General features: G+C 51.0%; 4 protein-coding genes across 4 annotated transcripts; 1 reads left to right on the forward strand and 3 right to left on the reverse strand.

The window, feature by feature from the left end:
* Positions 1-344: 344 nt before the first annotated feature.
* ASPBRDRAFT_62405 (uncharacterized protein) lies at positions 345-2,297 on the reverse strand (the record flags this gene model as incomplete). Its single annotated transcript, XM_067628367.1, has 1 exon — positions 345-2,297. One exon carries the CDS (start codon positions 2,295-2,297, stop codon positions 345-347), a length of 1,953 nt encoding a protein of 650 aa, XP_067483428.1.
* A 1,512-nt stretch (positions 2,298-3,809) lies between these two features.
* On the reverse strand, positions 3,810-6,083 carry erg13 (hydroxymethylglutaryl-CoA synthase). The gene is made up of 4 exons (XM_067623963.1): positions 5,688-6,083; positions 5,504-5,606; positions 4,345-5,426; positions 3,810-4,268 (listed from the first exon to the last, which is right to left on the reverse strand). The coding sequence occupies exons 1-4, from the start codon at positions 5,745-5,747 to the stop codon at positions 4,131-4,133; spliced, it is 1,383 nt and encodes a 460-aa protein (XP_067483429.1). The 5' UTR covers positions 5,748-6,083; the 3' UTR covers positions 3,810-4,130.
* A 2,679-nt stretch (positions 6,084-8,762) lies between these two features.
* On the forward strand, positions 8,763-12,229 carry ASPBRDRAFT_38590 (M28 family metallopeptidase). The gene is made up of 2 exons (XM_067623964.1): positions 8,763-11,559; positions 11,614-12,229. Exons 1-2 carry the CDS (start codon positions 9,079-9,081, stop codon positions 11,800-11,802), a joined length of 2,670 nt encoding a protein of 889 aa, XP_067483430.1. The 5' UTR covers positions 8,763-9,078; the 3' UTR covers positions 11,803-12,229.
* Positions 12,230-13,643: 1,414 nt separating this feature from the next.
* Positions 13,644-17,085, reverse strand: ASPBRDRAFT_26676 (DUF1765 domain-containing protein; the record flags this gene model as incomplete). Its single annotated transcript, XM_067622290.1, has 2 exons — positions 13,644-16,176; positions 16,235-17,085. The coding sequence occupies 2 exons, from the start codon at positions 17,083-17,085 to the stop codon at positions 13,644-13,646; spliced, it is 3,384 nt and encodes a 1,127-aa protein (XP_067483431.1).
* Positions 17,086-17,448: the final 363 nt, after the last annotated feature.

Below are 17,448 nucleotides of genomic sequence, written 5' to 3' on the forward strand. Positions count from 1 at the left end.
ATAGAGGGCGCGTGCTCATCACTCCCCCGGGTACTTGAATCCCCCAAGGTCCTTGTCGCCCAATATGGCAAGTCGGGATCATCGTTAGTATTGATATGTGCTTCAGACGGCGAGATGGGCTCGGGGACCTTGGAGGCAATTGCGGAGCATGATCTGCTAGGGTTTATATCATGGTGAGTGACTTTCGACGCTAGCGATAAATTGCTCTACACAGGATACTATGGAATAATGCTCGATTTTGACAGTTGGAATGACATTACATTACTATAAGACAAAAGATATATAACAACAAACGTAATTAGCAGCAATGAGAAACCTGTCTCCGCTAGAATTATCGTATAGTATTATTTGTGCCACTTTTTGGGTCTGGGCTCCGTCGTCATTGCACGGGAACGAGGAGCTCCTCCCCCTTCTCGTCGATGCCAGGCATCCTGAGGCCACACCCAGCCTCGCACGCGCTTGGCATCACGGCGCTCCCCAATCTGGGGTTCGGGAATCCATTTGTCTTTTCCTTCTGGTAGAATGCGCTGTCGGGTCAGAGCGCCTGGTCCTCCCACGTTGAGGTGGGCAGACGGTTGCGACGGCAGGGGAACCGATTTAGAAAGCATCAGCAAGAAGTACAAAGCCAGACTGGCGGTCATTGGCACGTCCAGATCATCGGAATCCGAAATTGGGTAGCTATCCAGTACGGGAGACTGGCTCGCCAAGGAACTGTCGCTGGATGGAGTGGGCGAATGCGGATAGTCATAAGCATTGGAATATGGCCCTGAGCCGTGCCTATGCTTGTTAATCGCGAGCTTTGTTGGAATCGGCGCAGACAATTCCAGGAAACCAAAGTAGGGCACATCATCGCCCTCGTCACAACCTGCCCGCGCACACACGAGCTCGATCTCGGTAAGGATGAACCCGTAGCGGCAGGAATGCTCGCGCATGCATCGTTGCAGGTGTGCCAGGCCGTTCAGATACTCCACCCTGCGGTGAGGCGCTTCGTTGCGCATTCCCGTGTTCCAACGGTCGAAGGTCTTGACAATACCAACAAGCCGTCCTCTTGGAACGCCTGAACTTGTACGTTCGGTGTCTGACGAATAGTTGGCAAGAAAATGCGGCCCGCCATAGTTCTTATTAGGTGACCCTCGCGGAATAGGAACAGCGTAAAGGGACAAGTGATCTGGGCCTTGCGAGACTGCTAAGGCAGCATTGATACGAGGCGCGTAGATGTCTCGGATGACACTGACTAGAGCTGGCTCGCAATCTGGGGACAGATGAGAGCTCGGAAGGATATTGAGAGGCGTAAGATGCGAGGGGATTGCGGTTTTGAGAAGCTTCGGAAGTCCACTGATAGAGTTGAACGTGGCCAGGGAGAACGAAGTCCAACTGCGCAGGTTCCGAATGTCCCACCAAAAGTAATCGTGCAAGCCTCGTGTTGGAATAACGTTCACGTTGCGCACCAGGTTGATTGCTTGTGTGGGGGTAGTAAGGTACGAGAGCAAAGTGGTTGAGTGGGAGTTCGTCCTCTCGGTCTGGTGAACGAGGCCGATGGGAGAGCATTGTGCACTCGACGCTCGCACGTACCCATATGGTGAGCCAGGAAGCATCAGCGGTACCTGCACCGGAGGCCACACTTTGGGATAGTATGGCTCAGCTGGCGAGTGTGGCGCATAAGGCGGATACACTATGATGTCGGGTGTGACGGGCGTAGCTGGTGTGGTAGGGGAACTCTGAGGTTGAGAGGCGTATCTGAGTACCTGCCGATATGCTGGATATCCGCAGTGACTTGTTCTTGGATCCTCAACGTTGGAGGCAGATACTGATCGAGCGTGCGCGCTCGTCGCCTTGCGCTTCTGCGACGGCGTTACACTCACGGGAGACGACAATGCTGAGCCATTGCGGGTGGTATACTTCGGCAACGCCACCACCGGGGATGCCATAGGAATGCATCCCGTGGCCTCAGCAGCAGCCCGATGGCTTGACCGACGGTTGGAAGCAAGCGGTAAAGAGCCAGGAGGATTGCGTGTATTTGACAGCACCCGCCGTTGACGTTGCGATCCACTGGTGGGCGGAGGCTCAATCACAACATCTTGGGGCCTTATCTTCGGAAGAAGAGTAGGCCCATGATGGTGCTGCGGGGGCGAATCAACTATAGGACTGGTGGCCGATGTGATGGCAGACCAGGGCGATGAGTTGTTGGAGTAAACGGAAGAATCAGAAGCGTTGCGGCTATGCCCCGTTCCACCATATTCTTGCAGATGCAATGCAGGAGGCGTAGAGGGTCGGTAATAAGAGTAACCCACGGACATTTTGTTAGATTAAGTCACCGAGTGTCTAGGAGGATATAGATCAAAACAAGATTGTGCCGACTGATAGCTTGGGGAAAGTCCAGCTTCCCGAAACGTATCAAACAGGAAATGCTCGCGTGAGAAGTTAAAGTCAAATGAAGTGAAGAAAGATATGCACTTGGCCAAAGCAGATGCAATGTTGTCGAGTTCGATTGTCTTTGTGAACGACTTCGCTGAACTGTGGCATATCCAGACTGGAGAACGGTTGGATATTAAATGTTCTCCAGCCTGGGGCCTATGAGTCCCTTGATCCAAAAAAAGATACAGAAGCAATCGAACTACCTGCAGGGACATGAAACAGAGATGGCTCCATTGCGACAGCCAGTCGCTAACCGTACTAGGAATACATGATGGAGATGGTAGGACCATCGACACAGGGATGTCGATATCCGCTTGGATGATGTGCAGAGTAAGCGATCCTAGGGCAAGCGAAAGCGTTTCATCGACAGTCGCGCGTCAAAAAGTTTCTATATTTGACATCTTCTTCACTTCTTCAGATCTGAACCAGGCTGTCGGTAGTCTATTCCGACGATGGTTCGTCCGGAGTCTGCATAGGATCTATATTGGGCAACATTGGGTGTTTCGTCTATTCTGGGTGTTTTTAGCTAGATCGATGGGTTCCCGCAAAGGCGTCACGCCTGGGGAATCTATTAGTCGGCGGCAAGCAGGTGTTTGAGGTGAAAAAAAAAAATAAAATAAAATAAAACGCAAGTGACTGGTACAGTTGTACGGCGTGTAGTGCTTGAGGGGGGTGTCGCTGTAGAGTTAGCCGCCGAGGTTTGATAACAGGGCCTGGGGGAGCCGCAGCCCACTTAACGGACATTGGCTATTGTAGTCGAAGCTCGCAGATTGCAATCGAATCCTAATCAGTCGATGCGATACTCTCAAGCCCAGAGAGGTTCTAAGAATATCCCCGCCTGGATGTGTCGATAAATCAGAGGTCGCGAAGGTCGTCACAGTAGGCGCCGGCCATGACCCTGGACGGCGTCTGGACGGCGTCAGGACGCCTCAGTGGCTCTTTCCCTGTTGACAGCCTGCAACCTGCTTGAGCTTTCTCCAAATGGACCAATCACAGTAATTTCAGAAGAACTTGGGTGCTTACTGTGTGATGAAGTTTGGTTGTAGATGGGTCAGACAGAGATTAACAGACACTGTAAACGGAGAGTCGGCGGGAAGTAAAACAATAGAGCGACCTTGTAGCTCGAGCTGCTGCTATTCTTGGTTAAATTTAGTTTCATGCCCATCGAAAAGTCCCTGAGCCTAACAGCATGCCGTATCTGTTTTCCAGTCCCTTAGGTGCTCGGGTCAATCAGTGCAACTTGCAACAGGTGAAGGTGCAAGAAGAACGCGCCACTCTTTGCAACCATGTCACATGACATGGTATCGTACAATAAGCGATCAACAATCCAATAAAAGTAGAGGGAAAAGCTTTACAGTTACTCAAGTTCCACGTCTTAATTAGCCATATTATTATCATTGTCCTTGCATGACTCCTGATGAGTCTGGAACTATCGGTCATCGGCTTATATAACTGTATTCCAGCTCCCGTCTGGACAAGAGGTTCTCCTCACTGAGAGGATACATGAACAACGTATGAAACATTAAGAGTCAAGATAAGAGGAGCAAAGCAGACCCGGAAAATGGTGGGAGCAATCCGCTGCCCCCGAGCTCTATTAAGGCGAACCACAAATAAACAATGCGCATGCTGAAGGGAATCTAGTAAAACCGTCTAAGCAACCGGTCATGTCCAAAGAAGTAAGGTCGAAAGCAAGTCCATCATATACTCGTCATAATTCATGCCTTGACATCGTACTTGCGGCGGAACATATCGTCCACCTCAGTCAAGTAGTAGGTACCAGGGTAGAGAGTCTCCGTGCTGCCGGAAGGCTTGAAGTTCTTCTTGAGATGAGCATGCTCACGCAGGGCACAGAACTGTAAGCAAATGTTAGCAGCTAATCATAATGAATGTCGAGGCGCATGGCAAGGATAGGTCGTTCCAGCTACTTACATCAACGTAGGACTGGGGAGGGAGAACGTTGCGGTCGCTAAGACGGTTCTTGAGATCGAGCTTCTCCACCAGGCTGGACACGTCTCCGACAATCTTCACGCTAAGCAGGGAGCTGGCAAGACCACTGCCGTAGGAGAAGAGACCGATACGCTTGGGCTCGCTAGCATCGAAAGAGACGTGGGAGATCAAGCTAGCCAGACCAGCCCAAACAGTGGCAGTGTACATGTTACCGCAGAGAGTGGCCACCTCAAGGGCGGGCTTGACACGCTCAGCGAAGCGCTTCTTGGTCAGACCCATGAAGGTCTTCTCCACGTTCTTGTCAGTGAGGGAGGTTGCGTAATCCAAATCACGGAGCTCAGGAGCCACTTCGGCGAAAGCAGGGTGGGTGGGGTTCGTAAGGTAGTCGTTGTACAGCATACGAGCGAAGGACTTCTGCACCAGCTTGCAGGTAGGGGCGTGGTAGCAGAGGTAGTCGAAGCGGTCCAAGGCAGTCTTGGAGTCGTCCTGGGCGGTGCCGTTGGTACCGTTCTGGACCTTCTCCTTCAAGGTCTTCTCACGAGCATTGTAAGCCTTGTAGCAGGCGTCGACTGCCTCAGTGTAGCATCTGAGGGAGAAGTGGCCGTCCACGACGGGGTACTCGCTGGTCAGGTCGGGCTTGAAGAAGTCGTAGGCGTGGGTGACATAGGAGGCACGAAGACCAGGCTCGAACACAATAGGGGCGTCGGGACCGATCAGCATGGCGACACAGCCAGCACCACCGGTAGGGCGAGCAGCACCCTCGGCGTACAGGGCAATGTCACCGCAGACGACGACGGCATCTCTGCCATCCCAGGCAGAGGACTCGAGCCAGTTGATGCTGTTGAAAACAGCGTTGGTGCCACCGTAGCAAGCATTGACGTTGTCAACACCCTCAACGTTGGTGTTTCCGTGAGGGGCCAGAAGCTGCATCAGGACGGACTTGACGGACTTGGACTTGTCCAGCAAGGTCTCGGTACCGACCTCCAGGCGGCCAATGGAGTTGGGATCAATGTTGTACTTGCGGAGAAGGGAGGAGAAGGTGGTCAGGGCAATGGAGTAGATATCTGCCGACAAATGCACATTAGCATTGCCACGCAACCATGACATGTAGACCATGTTTGTCAATATTCCTGAAACATACCTTCACGGTCATCACAGAAGCTCATCTTGGTCTGACCAAGACCAATGGTGTATTTGCCCTCGCTCACGCCATCGAACTTCTCAAGTTCGCTCTGGTCGACGCACTAGATATTACGAGCACGTGTTAGAATGTAGCTCAAAATCGACAAGCAGGAGAATTGAGCTGCGTGGCAAGAGGTACGAACCTGACGAGGGAAGTAGACCTCAATGGCCTTGATACCAATGTTCTGAGGACGGGCAGCCATGGTGATTGTGTAAAGGAGGAGGGGTAAATATTAAGCGGAAAGTGGGACAGTAAAAGTAAAGACACTAAACACTCAAGAAAGAGAGCTATTGAGGAGGATATGAGGTATGGGAGGGAAAAGGGGGAATCGAGAGAAATTGATTAAGAGAGAAAGGAGAAGATTTTGTTGGAAGAGAGAAAGAGAAAAAAAGAGGTGCAGAGAAGGTGAAAGAGGAGAGTATAAGTAGTGAAGCTCACGATATACTGTGAGGGTCCCCCCGAGTCCAGCGGGCGAACGGTTTCCCAGGTGGTCACTGACCATCGGCCGGAGGCAAAAGAAAAAAAAAGCCCAACTGGGCCGACCCCCGTTCCTACTATGCAGCCAGACAATACTTAATGGATCAGCTATGGAGTAGTGTGCTTCTAGTGCGTGGCCTGGTGGGGCCGTCTGGCTCGGTCTGCGAGTTGTGGTTGGTCGACGCCCTGACCTGCCCTGGGGTGCCTGAGGTTGTCCCGGGCGATGTTCTCGCAGTCACGCCGCCTCAGATCTATAGTATAGATGGTATCTGGAGTATAGAGGTCACGGCGCGACACATCAACAGCTTCATTCCACGATACACCATTTCTTCCCCATGACTGGGGCAGGAAAAGGGGTCGAAATTGTGGATGGGGAGTTTCACCGGAAAGGACTCCAACTCAAAACGATCCACCTCCTAATTTCCACAATTGTTGAGAGGGAGAAAATCTGATGGTGTCCAGGATCTGGTATACGCCGTACTCTTCATCCTATGTCCCGAAAACGGGGGAACAGGATACGGCTGCCTCCAACCACAGCTCTCACACACCAACGCATCATTGCACAACCTAGCTCCAAATGGTCTTACCGACAGCTCATCTTGCTCCGGGTGGTTGATTTCTTTTTGGTTCTTCCTTTTCACCGACTCTTGCCCGCCATGTTCTGTCATATGGTCGGTATCTCAACTCACCCTAACTAGTAGTTATACATCCGCCCTCGATCAACACCGACCCATGTTTTTCTTCCACAGTTGGCCAACATAAGCATGGGGATTCGATCTCCACGCCATCATAGGGGATCACTGCTGCAATATTTCCCTACCTACGACAATGCAGCTCAACTGCAGACACATGATGTAACCCGCAATTTGCAGTTCTGTCCCCCGGTTGCCAAGCACTTTAACGCGGCATTGGGATGCGTTCCCTGGTATCCTTTGTCTCTCCCCTGCATCCCGACCATTGATTGCCCATGACGACAAGCCTGCTTACGAGGGAAACTCCGTCTGGGCTCGGAGTATCTTCACGCGGCTTGTTTCTGATCAGACGGTCAATAGACTACACGGGATAGGCTTGTCCGATGGTGTTGCCCGAACCGTAGGCTTTCAGTGTCGCATGCCCCTCGTCTTCTTCCTTTTTTCCCACTCTCTCCTCCTAGCATGGCTCAGTAACTCAGTCGAATTAATTACCAGACAAAAGTAGTCACCTGAGAACTATAGTGCGCTTGCAGTGACATCTACGTATAAAGTGTAAGTATGTTAGCTCCAAGTCCCGTTCTTCGACACCTGCATACGCCAGATACCAAACAAACGGGATGAGGCAAGCAAGCAATATCAGAAAGACACCTCTCTCAATAAGACCCAATTCCGACCGAATCTAGTTCCGACCACATCCACCCGGTATAGCCTGGCCGTGGGGTGGAACAGTGAAACAAGTTGAGGGATTAATCAATCTTATCTTGTGGAGCTTTTCGGTGCCATTGCTGTAAACGAGCCTCCATCTTGCCGAGACTCACAGGCACAAGTAGGGTCCCAGTGGGTTCCGATGTGGAAACAGGAAAGAGGCAAGAACAAGCCCTCCAGTGAAGATTATACCCGATCTTTGGCCGTACTCATCGGGCGCGAAATGGGTCGAGAGACACTCAATAGTCGTTGACGAGAATCCCACATTCTCACACCAATTTGTCTATATTTTAGTAGTAGGCTGCCTGGTGGATAGCAATGGCAGGAAGATCCACCATCATACAATTGGTTCAATTCTTTCATTCTCTCTCAATTTCAGTCACTGGCGCCGAATGACATTCTCGGGGCTGCAGTTGTGTGGTAATTGAGAAACAAAAAGATATCTGTTTGAAACGTTACCAACATCTAGATTGCGTGTGCTGCAGATGCTGTGAACCGCAGTGGAGAGCAAGGGACCACGTCAAGCAATGATGTCGGGCATTTGATCAAGTAGAGGAGTAACTCAGTAAACTCAATAAGCATGATCAAGAGCCTTGCGGCGTTTATCTAACGATGGGACTTGCCAGACCATAACATAGTAGTTGGTAGTGCATATTTGACGCAGGATGTTCAAATTGTTCTCTGATGCTCTACCGGTGAGCTACTAGTAGACAGTAGTACCAAACCAGGTGTGCATCGTAGTCTTACTAGTAGTATTCGGGTGGTATTATTGACAGACCGGCATGTTGATGTTGAACAACTGATCAGGATATATATATTAGCCATACAATCCGCTTCTGAGTTCTTCTTCAATACTTAGTACTTGAGATCCTTCTCTCTACGAGTATCATTACTAATTGTGCTGACACTTCCTTTCATTTCCTAGTACTACTTGGAGTACCATGACCTAGTAGTAGTTGATGAAGTCAAGTTATATACTGTTCCTGGTCCTACTAAACTGTCAATGAGACGGGCAGCGCATCTCGATACGATATGTATGGCCAGCGTCGCTGTATGTGTCTAATTTTCACTTCTATCAGTTGTGAAGCTCCCTTCTCTACTTCCTCCCAATTCAACCAATACCTACCTCATCCTCATCATGACCGGTTGCAATCCATTCAATATGACCGCTGGACATGTGGACAAATGGCCGGATTAAATGGATGATTACATATCAATCGGTCGGGAGAAATCTGTTCCAGAACCCTTCTGCCTGCGGAAGCCGAGCCGTGGCCCCGACCAGCAACTCCCTCGACTGCGCCACGCGTAAGTAGCCTCAATGTCCCCCCAAGTCAGTTCGAACTGACGGGCGGTCCGGGGAACCGAAGTGAGTTCTCACTCACTACCTACTCGAGATCTGACACTGCGATTCGACTACTGACCATCCTCGTCCGTGTTCAGAATACCTTATCACACCCCCCCTTTTCTTTCACCTTCAACCCCTTAGTATATCCCACACTCTCTTTATCACCACCCTCGTCGTTCGTTCCCGCCCCTCCGATCGGGAGCATGGCTGCATTGGCTGTCACTCCTTTCCCATCCAGATCATGATCCCGCTTAGCCCGGTATCTGTGATACTACCCAACTCGCACGGCTCTCGGGAGCCCCGTATCTCCCGCCATGGGCAACGACAATAAATTCGAATATGAAGCCCTCCCAATCCCCTCTTACGAAGAGGCCATCGGCGCTCGTCCGGGTTCCTCTCGATCGCACCTCGATTCTTCCGAAGAAGTGAGCGACAACACCGAAAGACAAGGCTTGCTCCAGCGCGGTCCCCAAACCGGAGCCCGCGGAGAGACTAGACCTCATGGATACCACCCTCCCACCGTCGAGTCCGCTCGGAATAGCCTCGATGACCTTGAGTCCGGGTCTGGATCGGATAGGGGCTCGCTCGAGGAGTTACAGCGGGAACTGGCTCAGATGGACGTGGAGGACGCTGGTCAGCAAACGTCGTCTCAACGCTCTCGCCTACGGTCCCGGTTTTCCAAGCGATTCAACGATCTCACCCGTACATTATCTTCATTCAATCTACCATTTCGCCGTTATTTGCCAAGGTTGCCAAATTTCAGGTTTACTGTTCACCTAGACGAAGCTCGATCGGGCTTAAAACACAATGGTTGCATGATCATGTTGCGTGTCTTTGGATTGCTCCTAGTTGTCACCATTGTGTACATCTTCTTCATTTCCGACCTCTTCAGCATGAACAACCGTTTCATCATGGGCCAATCTTACAGCGCCGCATCCGTGGAGAACTTCGTCCAGGGTCATATCAATGAGACTAGTATTGCGGAAAATCTGAAGAGGTTGACTGCGTACCCTCATATTGCCGGTACGGAAGGCAGTTTTGTCCTGGCGGAATGGGTGGCATCGGAGTTCAACAAGGCCAATTTTGACGAAGTTGAAATGGAAGAGTTCCAAGTATACTTGAATTACCCCCAGCAGGACGGTCGGAGGGTGGCGATCGTCGACCCTCCCGACCTTACCTGGGAGGCTACTTTGGAAGAGGATAACGAGCAGACTTTGGTTTTCCATGGCCACTCGAAGTCGGGGAACGTCACTGGCCACCTCGTCTATGCAAACTACGGCTCCCGAGAAGATTTTCAATATCTGAAAGATCAAGGAGTTGCCCTGGATGGCTCCATAGCGCTGGTCCGTTATGGTGGGTCAGAGAGCGATCGGGCCTTGAAGGTCAAAGCCGCAGAATTAGCCGGTGCAGCTGGTTGTATTATATATTCCGATCCGGCTGAGGATGGCTTTGTCCGCGGTCCTGCCTTCCCCGAGGGACGCTACATGCCAGCAGACGGAACACAAAGAGGCGCTGTCAGTTTGATGTCATGGGTGGTTGGTGATGTACTCTCACCAGGGTTCGCATCGACTCCGGACGAGAAGAAGAGACTCAAGCCAGAGGAGAGCCAGGGATTGACGGCTATTCCTAGCATTCCTCTTGCCTGGCGCGATGCCCAACGGCTCTTGCAGGTGCTGAAGGGCCACGGTTCGAAGGTACCGGCCAAGTGGGTTGGCGGTGTCCCGGACGTGAATCAGTGGTGGACTGGGGACGCGTCGTCCCCCACCGTTAACCTCATGAACTTGCAAGACGAGGTAGAAAGACAGCCAATTTACAATGTGGTTGGGAGGATCATCGGTTTGGAACAGCCAGAGAAGAAGATCATTGTCGGAAATCACCGAGACTCGTGGTGCTTAGGAAGTGCGGATCCAGGGAGTGGCACGGCTGTGTTTCTCGAGCTCGCTCGGGTTTTCGGGGAACTGCTGACATTTGGCTGGCGCCCTCTACGCACCATCGAGTTTATCAGCTGGGATGCTGAAGAGTACAATCTTGTTGGATCGACGGAACACGTTGAAAAGGAATTGCAAGCCCTTCGCGAGAACGCATATGCCTACATCAACGTCGATGTTGGTGTAAGTGGCAAAGAGTTTGACGCCTCAGGAAGTCCGCTCTTCGAGAACGTCATTATGCAGATCCTAGCTCGCATTTCGGATCCTAACAGCAATGAAACGCTCAAAGATCTTTGGGAGAAGAAGAAGAAAAGACTTGGACCTCTTGGCGCTGGTAGCGATTACGTCGCTTTTCAGGACATCGCCGGAACGTCCAGTGTCGATTTTGGATTCATCGGCGAACCCTTCCCCTACCACAGCTGTTATGAGAATTGGGACTGGATGACTAAATTCGGTGACCCTGGGTTTCAGTATCACAAGGTTCTGGGCCAGTTCTGGGGTCTGTTACTTCTGCAGCTCGCAGACAGCCCCATCCTGCCTTTCGACTTGGAGGCATATGCGGCGCACGTTGGTGGCTATATTTCTGGCCTGGAAAATTATGCTAAGTCAAGGAATGTCCCAGTCGCCGATAACCCACCTCAAAACGCTGCTCGCGATGCTTCTGTGACCTTCAAACCCTTGTATGAAGCAGCAGCGAAATTCAAGGACGATGCGGCCCATTTTCAGGAATGGGCTAGGGTCTGGCATGATGCTGTTTGGGGAGCTGGTGGATTCGAGAACAACGTTATTGCCGTTCAGCGGCTGGCACATAATACGCGGATGGCTCATTTCGAAACCCATCTTCTTGACGACAGGCCAGATGGCGGCGTAAGTGACTTAAAGGTTTTCTGTATGGAACAAAGACTAACCGCACATGAATAGGTTCCGAATCGCACACAATTCAAGCATGTCATCTTCGGCCCTGAACTGTGGTCCGGCTATGATCCTACTCTCTTCCCTGCCATCCGAGACAGCATCGATTCTGGCAATTGGACGCTAACTCAGGAGTGGATTGACCGGGTCTCCAACGTCATCAGCGACGCGAGCAACCACCTCGTCCATAAGGACTGATTATTCCATTGGACTGCGGAAATCCCTCCTCACTTCTTCCCAAACGACTTTCTGCTTCAGTCTATCTTCCTAGGCTTTCCTTCTGCCAGATGACGACCCGATACTGTCATAAACTCGACACCCGCTTTATCACCATCATCTCCCGACTCTGCACAGTATACCTCCATAGCTCTTGTCTCTTGTGTATCCTCCTTTTGCGCAAAAGATTCCCTCCCTTGGCATTCGCTGTCCCTTGATAGACGGGCATTGACGAGCCCTCTTCTTTCCTACCAAGCCTTATATTCATGCATCTGTGTCACGTCCTGCCTATCGAATCACATATCTTCTTGTATCTAGCCACCCTGATCCCCCACGGTCCGGGTTTCTTATGCGTCCATCTACCACTACTGTCTTTTTATCTTTTCGTCTTTGTATCTACATTTAGGAGTTTGTCTGCCTCGGTGCTTGCTTTTGCACCTTGCTGTGAAATTATGGTGCATTCGGAGTATATCAACTACTACCACTACTACTAGTCAATGACAAGATTTGTTCTTCGGTTTCCTTTCCCTTACTCCCCTTTGTTCATTTCCGAATAACATCAATCACCTCACGCCGCATTAGTCCGTTCATTATAACACTAAAGAGCAAGTAGCTCTTACCCGACTCGTCATATTCCTCAAAACTACAACGTCCTGCAACCTAAAATACACACCCGTACTGAAATACAATACATACATCATGCCCAAATCAATTCTTATGTATGAGATGATTCCGACATAAATCCCACTAACCCCGAAGTAGCCAAATAGGTCGTTGCCATTATGAGTTTATTGAGTACTACAATGTACTAACCAGTCTCACTATTACATGATTTTTTTTTTCCCTCTAAAGGAGAAATTATTACTTGCGATATTCTCCATAGTTACCAGGACTACGTAGATGAACTTGAATAGAACTCTGAAACTCATAATAGGTGCGTCATTCGCTGACTTATATTGGCCGTTCCCCATGTATCCTTTTGTCTCCATCACGTGCTGTTTTATTTATTTTTTATTTTATTTTATTTTTTTTTTCCAATTTCTTTGGTAGAAATCAACTATATCCTACATTCACGTGCGTGCTGCACACATTGCCATTGCAGTCAGCTAGCTACATCCCCGTTGGAAGGAGTCGAAGAAGTAATAAGAGAGACGAAGTGGAAAATTCAGGATCCAAGGACAGTAGCGGTCAGGCGGAGGGCATTACTATGCGGGGGAGAATAGAACAGGAGTGCTGGAGAAGAAACGCATCGCAGACCACGGCGGCCATAGATGGAAGAAGTAGATTGAATGGTGCTCAGAGAGAATAAACAATAAAGGCTATAAGATAAGGAAGAAGAGACAGCCAGGCCCTCATCCCACATACCCATGCATGCGCCGTGTTATGTATTAGTCAGTCAAACCCAGATTTTATATACAGTACATGTTCGGAAGACAAGGAGGAATCAGAAGGGTAGAAAGGCGACGAAAATAGAATGGAAACGTATTAAATATGCATTATCCCGGTTTCGCCTTTTTTTCGTGGTCATGGGCTGTATGCAATGTGGAGCCGGAAGATGGTTCCTTTGCATGGCTCTATAGGACAGTTCGCGTGGTTTTGGGTGGGGAGAAATGATGTGCAAGAGATGATGTGCTTGTGGTTGGATGTAGTAGGATATCTGCTTTTGGAGATGAATGAATCGAGTAGCCGGAGCCTTCGGAATTGTAAAGAACCGAATACGGAGGAAGATAATACCTCCGTCAGCGCAAGTCAGGACTGACTCATGATCAGTATGGAGGATATACACCATATTTCCATTCCTTCTCAGGCTTCCGGTGCGCTGCTTACTTGCGGAAACTCTCAACTCCCAGCGTTGGTGTTTCAACCATGCGATCGCAGGGCACACCTTCATCGCGTCTCCGGGCGAAGAAGCTATCACATTCGGATACAATCTGTGCCCATTCCGCAAGAGCCCTACCTGCGTATTTACTGGCGGCGAGTTTGTCGTTCATCGCAAGACTGATATCAAGATCATTGGACTGCTTTTCCGACTCCGTAGTGTCGTCTGTTCGAGCTCCTTGTTCGTCCGACTCGTGTGCACCCTGCGGGTCATAACTCTCATCGTCGTCGTCTCCCTCCGCCGCTGAAACGTATTCGGACGACGTGTCACACTCATCCCGCTTAATCAGAGATTTTCGGAGCTGCAGATGCAGCTGCGACCCCACAGGAAGACAAGGCGTGTAGAGACGCTTGTTCTTGCTAGGCCATTGAGGCCGGTCCATCCATTCTAGTGAGAATTTGAACGAGTAGGGCTGGTGTGCAGTCTTGGGCCGACTCAGCTCCCCAGACTGGTTCTGAGGCCGCCAATTACTGTCCAAGGGTTTGTCTGCAGATGCCACATTCTCGGAGCTGGCAGACTCTGACTCGTCAGAACTGCTGGAAGAGGATGCCTCCCCGTTAGTCTTCGAGTTAGAAGAGCCACCGAACATGGCTTTGAGGATGCCCCATTTCCGCTTAGGCGCGGGCAGGGATTCCAACGATTCCGCTTTCGAGGAAGCATTGCTACTGGAGAAGGCGGACGTTTTCTCTGGTGGAGCTGGAGGAACAACGCGATCGAACGATACGAAGAAGTTCGATGGCGACAACTGATTATCGCATCTGATGATGATAATCCTCCGGCCTGGTGCTGGCGTGCACGGTGCAGAAGAAAGCGGTGTGGTGAGTTCTTCGTCGGATTTGGCCTGAAAAGCAAGGTAGTATTTCCAAGTGCGCTGCAGTCGGTTCCAGAGCGTCTCATATATCGTAGTGTCTAGAGACGTAGGCTCATCGTTAAACCTCCCCAGCCTCCAACACAATAGACGATGAAAATATGCGCGAACCATTGGACTCCAGTGACTAAAGTAGTGGTAGAAGATAGATTCTTCCAGGAGGAATCGCAAGCAAAGGTCGGCTTTTCTTTCCTCTGAAGCAGTCCACGTGCTCCAGATAGCAAAGAGAAAAGAGAACACCCGGACTTCAGTGAGAGAATTGTGACTTTGCATCATCTGATGGCAGACTTTCAGCCAGAATTTCCAGTCGAACAAGTCATTCTGAATAGAATGAGAATATCGTACTATGATAGGAATAGCCTCTTCCACAAAGTCGCATAGGAGGAAACAAGCATTATGGTCGAACAGCGACGTCTTCTCCGCAGCTGCTCTCATGATGGTACAGAATGATTCAGCATACAGCAACCTTGCGTGGTTCGGCTCGAGCGAAGATTCCGAGAGAAAATCCCGAAGCAGGATAATCAAGCGATTCTCAGCCATCAAACGATGACTATTCGCTGCCCCCAACGGAAGTGCCGAGACTGCCGCATCGGTTCCTTCTATGAAATCATCGAACGTGACCGCAGCAGCCGTGTGAGTGGTTTCCTGCATTTGCGGAACCGATTGCTTGTAGAGGGTGTCCTCAAGAACAACTAGGAGCTGCGAGTGAATCGGCAGTAAACCTGGTGCCAGGATCCGCTTCGCCTTGTCAAGATCCGGCGGCAGCGCATCGGCGTACAGAACGTGAATGTACTTGACGAAAACGAAGAAAAGATCCGTATCCCGGCCACTCCATCGCGAAACCCACGGGCTCTGCCAGGGGATTTGAACAGTGCTCAAAGGTACGTCAGGCTTTTGACGAAGGTATCGCACTAGAGCCGTATGGGCGTGAAAAGCAAGCGTTCGCAAGGCTGCGGGGAAGTTTAGAGCAAGTTCCTGGGTTAAAGCTTTCGTGCCACTGCTTTTGTCGAGATTTGACTGGGCAAGTACGCGCCGGAAAATGCTAGGAGGTGTATTCCACAGCCGCACAAGAATATCGGCAACGCCAGGACAGAAGAAGAATGCATACGCACAGGCCTTGCCACAGAATGCCACTAAGCTGGCAGGCGCATGTCTCATGGACATCCTTTCAACCACAAATGACATCTGAGACAACAGGTTCTGCGTGAAAATATTCCTAATGTTGTGATGGATAGACTCGAGGAGAAAGTCGGAGCCTGACGAGCCATCCGAGCTCTCCGATATAGAAGTTGACGCATGTTTGAGCGGCTTTGGGCAACTGCTGTTTGACGGAGGAAGAGGAAAAGGAACCCTCCACTCGGGTCGAGTCATAATGCCGACGATTGCTTCCAAATATACCGGTCTATCCGTCCCGGATATGGACTGGTTGTTCTTGCCGTTGAGCATTTCCAGCAGCCCCGTCCACCATTTGTTGAGTATATTGACCCGACGATCTAGGTCCTCCGGTCTCAAGTGTTTACATGATTGATGTGGCTGGTTTCGGCTCAGAAACGGCAGAAGCGCGGATCGGATGACGTTGGCTTTCAAGGCGCTGGACTTGGCCTGAAACCTGAATGGAGACTAGGTCAACGAACGTATGCATATATGTAACTTCTTTGAGGACTCACTTCTGAAAGTCAGCCTCGAGGCCCCGGAAAACACCCCAGAGCTCATCCTTTTTCCGCGGCACGTCCACAGTTCCAGCGGGGTTCGTAGATGCCGGTGCTTTAGGCACCGGGGGTAGGACTGGCGTTGAGACATTAAGGGTTGCAGTAAGCTTTTCTAGCGAATTCTTGGCCACTAGCGATTGAGGTGAAGAACTACTGGGAGTACTTGGACTATCTGCTCGACTCTGGGTCACAACCGCGACCATCGGGCGTCGTGGTCGTTTCTGTAGGATTGTCCGCCTGCGCGCGGGGGCAGTAGGCTCAGTTTCCGCACTCCTAGGATCTGCTTGGCCGTTCACCTTGGGAGAGGTTGTTGGTGGATTGAGGGTTTGTTCCTCTGCACGTAGAGTACGAAGCCGGGAGCTTTTCCCAGAAGGCGGCGAGCTGGACACCCAGGGTTTTCGAGCCAAACTGGCCAGTCTGCCGGACATAGAGCGGGCTTTGGAGGGGCGAGCAACGGGCGACGGTGCCCTTGTTTCCGGAATCTTGGCAGGAGGAACTGGGGTTTCTGGGCCAGCAGGATCCGACACATCCTCTGTCGATACGGTAAAGCGAGAAACAGCGATCGTAGGTTTGTTTTTAGACCGAAGCGAGGTCCGTCGTAAGATGTCTTTGCCAGCAGCCACATCCTCTTTTGACGGCGACTCCGTCTGAACAGGGTGATTGAGGTCAGAGAACGTCCTCCGCAGGCCAGGCCGGCCGGACTCGGTGGCCAATAGATCCGGAAGGTGGTTGTAACTGGCGGCATGAGTCAAATGGACGTGTTCGTCATCGGAATGAGTGGTCGCGAGCTCTGGAGAGGAAGAAGACATGGTCAAGGATAGCCAATCTCGGCTATAGTTCCACGCAGAGGAAGAGCACTAGCGAGGTGTACATCTCCTCCAGCCGCAGAAGGCTGGGCAATATACTATCACTCAGACGGGAGTTGGGGAGACCAGCTCCTCCATATACAACGAAAGCCACTCCCAGAAAGATCAAATCATATACGGACCGGGTCTATTCCAGTAGCATTGAGTCGTCCGGTCACCGATGCGGAGAAAGACAGTGGGTGCGACAGGGGAGGCTTGGAATGACAGCGGCGCAGAAAGGCAGAGGAAAGGCAAGCGACCGCAGCGAGCGAATACGGCGGTTATCGACGAAGCTCGGGATGAGACTGGCTCCGAAAAGCTAAACCG

Source organism: Aspergillus brasiliensis (genome assembly GCF_001889945.1).
Source record: "Aspergillus brasiliensis CBS 101740 unplaced genomic scaffold ASPBRscaffold_2, whole genome shotgun sequence".
In the NCBI taxonomy this organism is placed as follows: domain Eukaryota; kingdom Fungi; phylum Ascomycota; class Eurotiomycetes; order Eurotiales; family Aspergillaceae; genus Aspergillus; species Aspergillus brasiliensis.

What these genes read in the sequence shown, in the direction of transcription:
- erg13 (XM_067623963.1), bottom strand. Translation starts at nt 5,747, where the DNA reads ATGGCTGCCCGTCCTCAGAACATTGGTATCAAGGCCATTGAGGTCTAC. An exon ending in AGGTCTACTTCCCTCGTCAG is followed by an intron (nt 5,607 to 5,687) that starts GTTCGTACCTCT and finishes CGTAATATCTAG; the next exon opens with TGCGTCGACCAGAGCGAACT. An exon ending in CTTCTGTGATGACCGTGAAG is followed by an intron (nt 5,427 to 5,503) that starts GTATGTTTCAGG and finishes ATTTGTCGGCAG; the next exon opens with ATATCTACTCCATTGCCCTG.
- ASPBRDRAFT_38590 (XM_067623964.1), top strand. Translation starts at nt 9,079, where the DNA reads ATGGGCAACGACAATAAATTCGAATATGAAGCCCTCCCAATCCCCTCT. An exon ending in ACGACAGGCCAGATGGCGGC is followed by an intron (nt 11,560 to 11,613) that starts GTAAGTGACTTA and finishes GCACATGAATAG; the next exon opens with GTTCCGAATCGCACACAATT.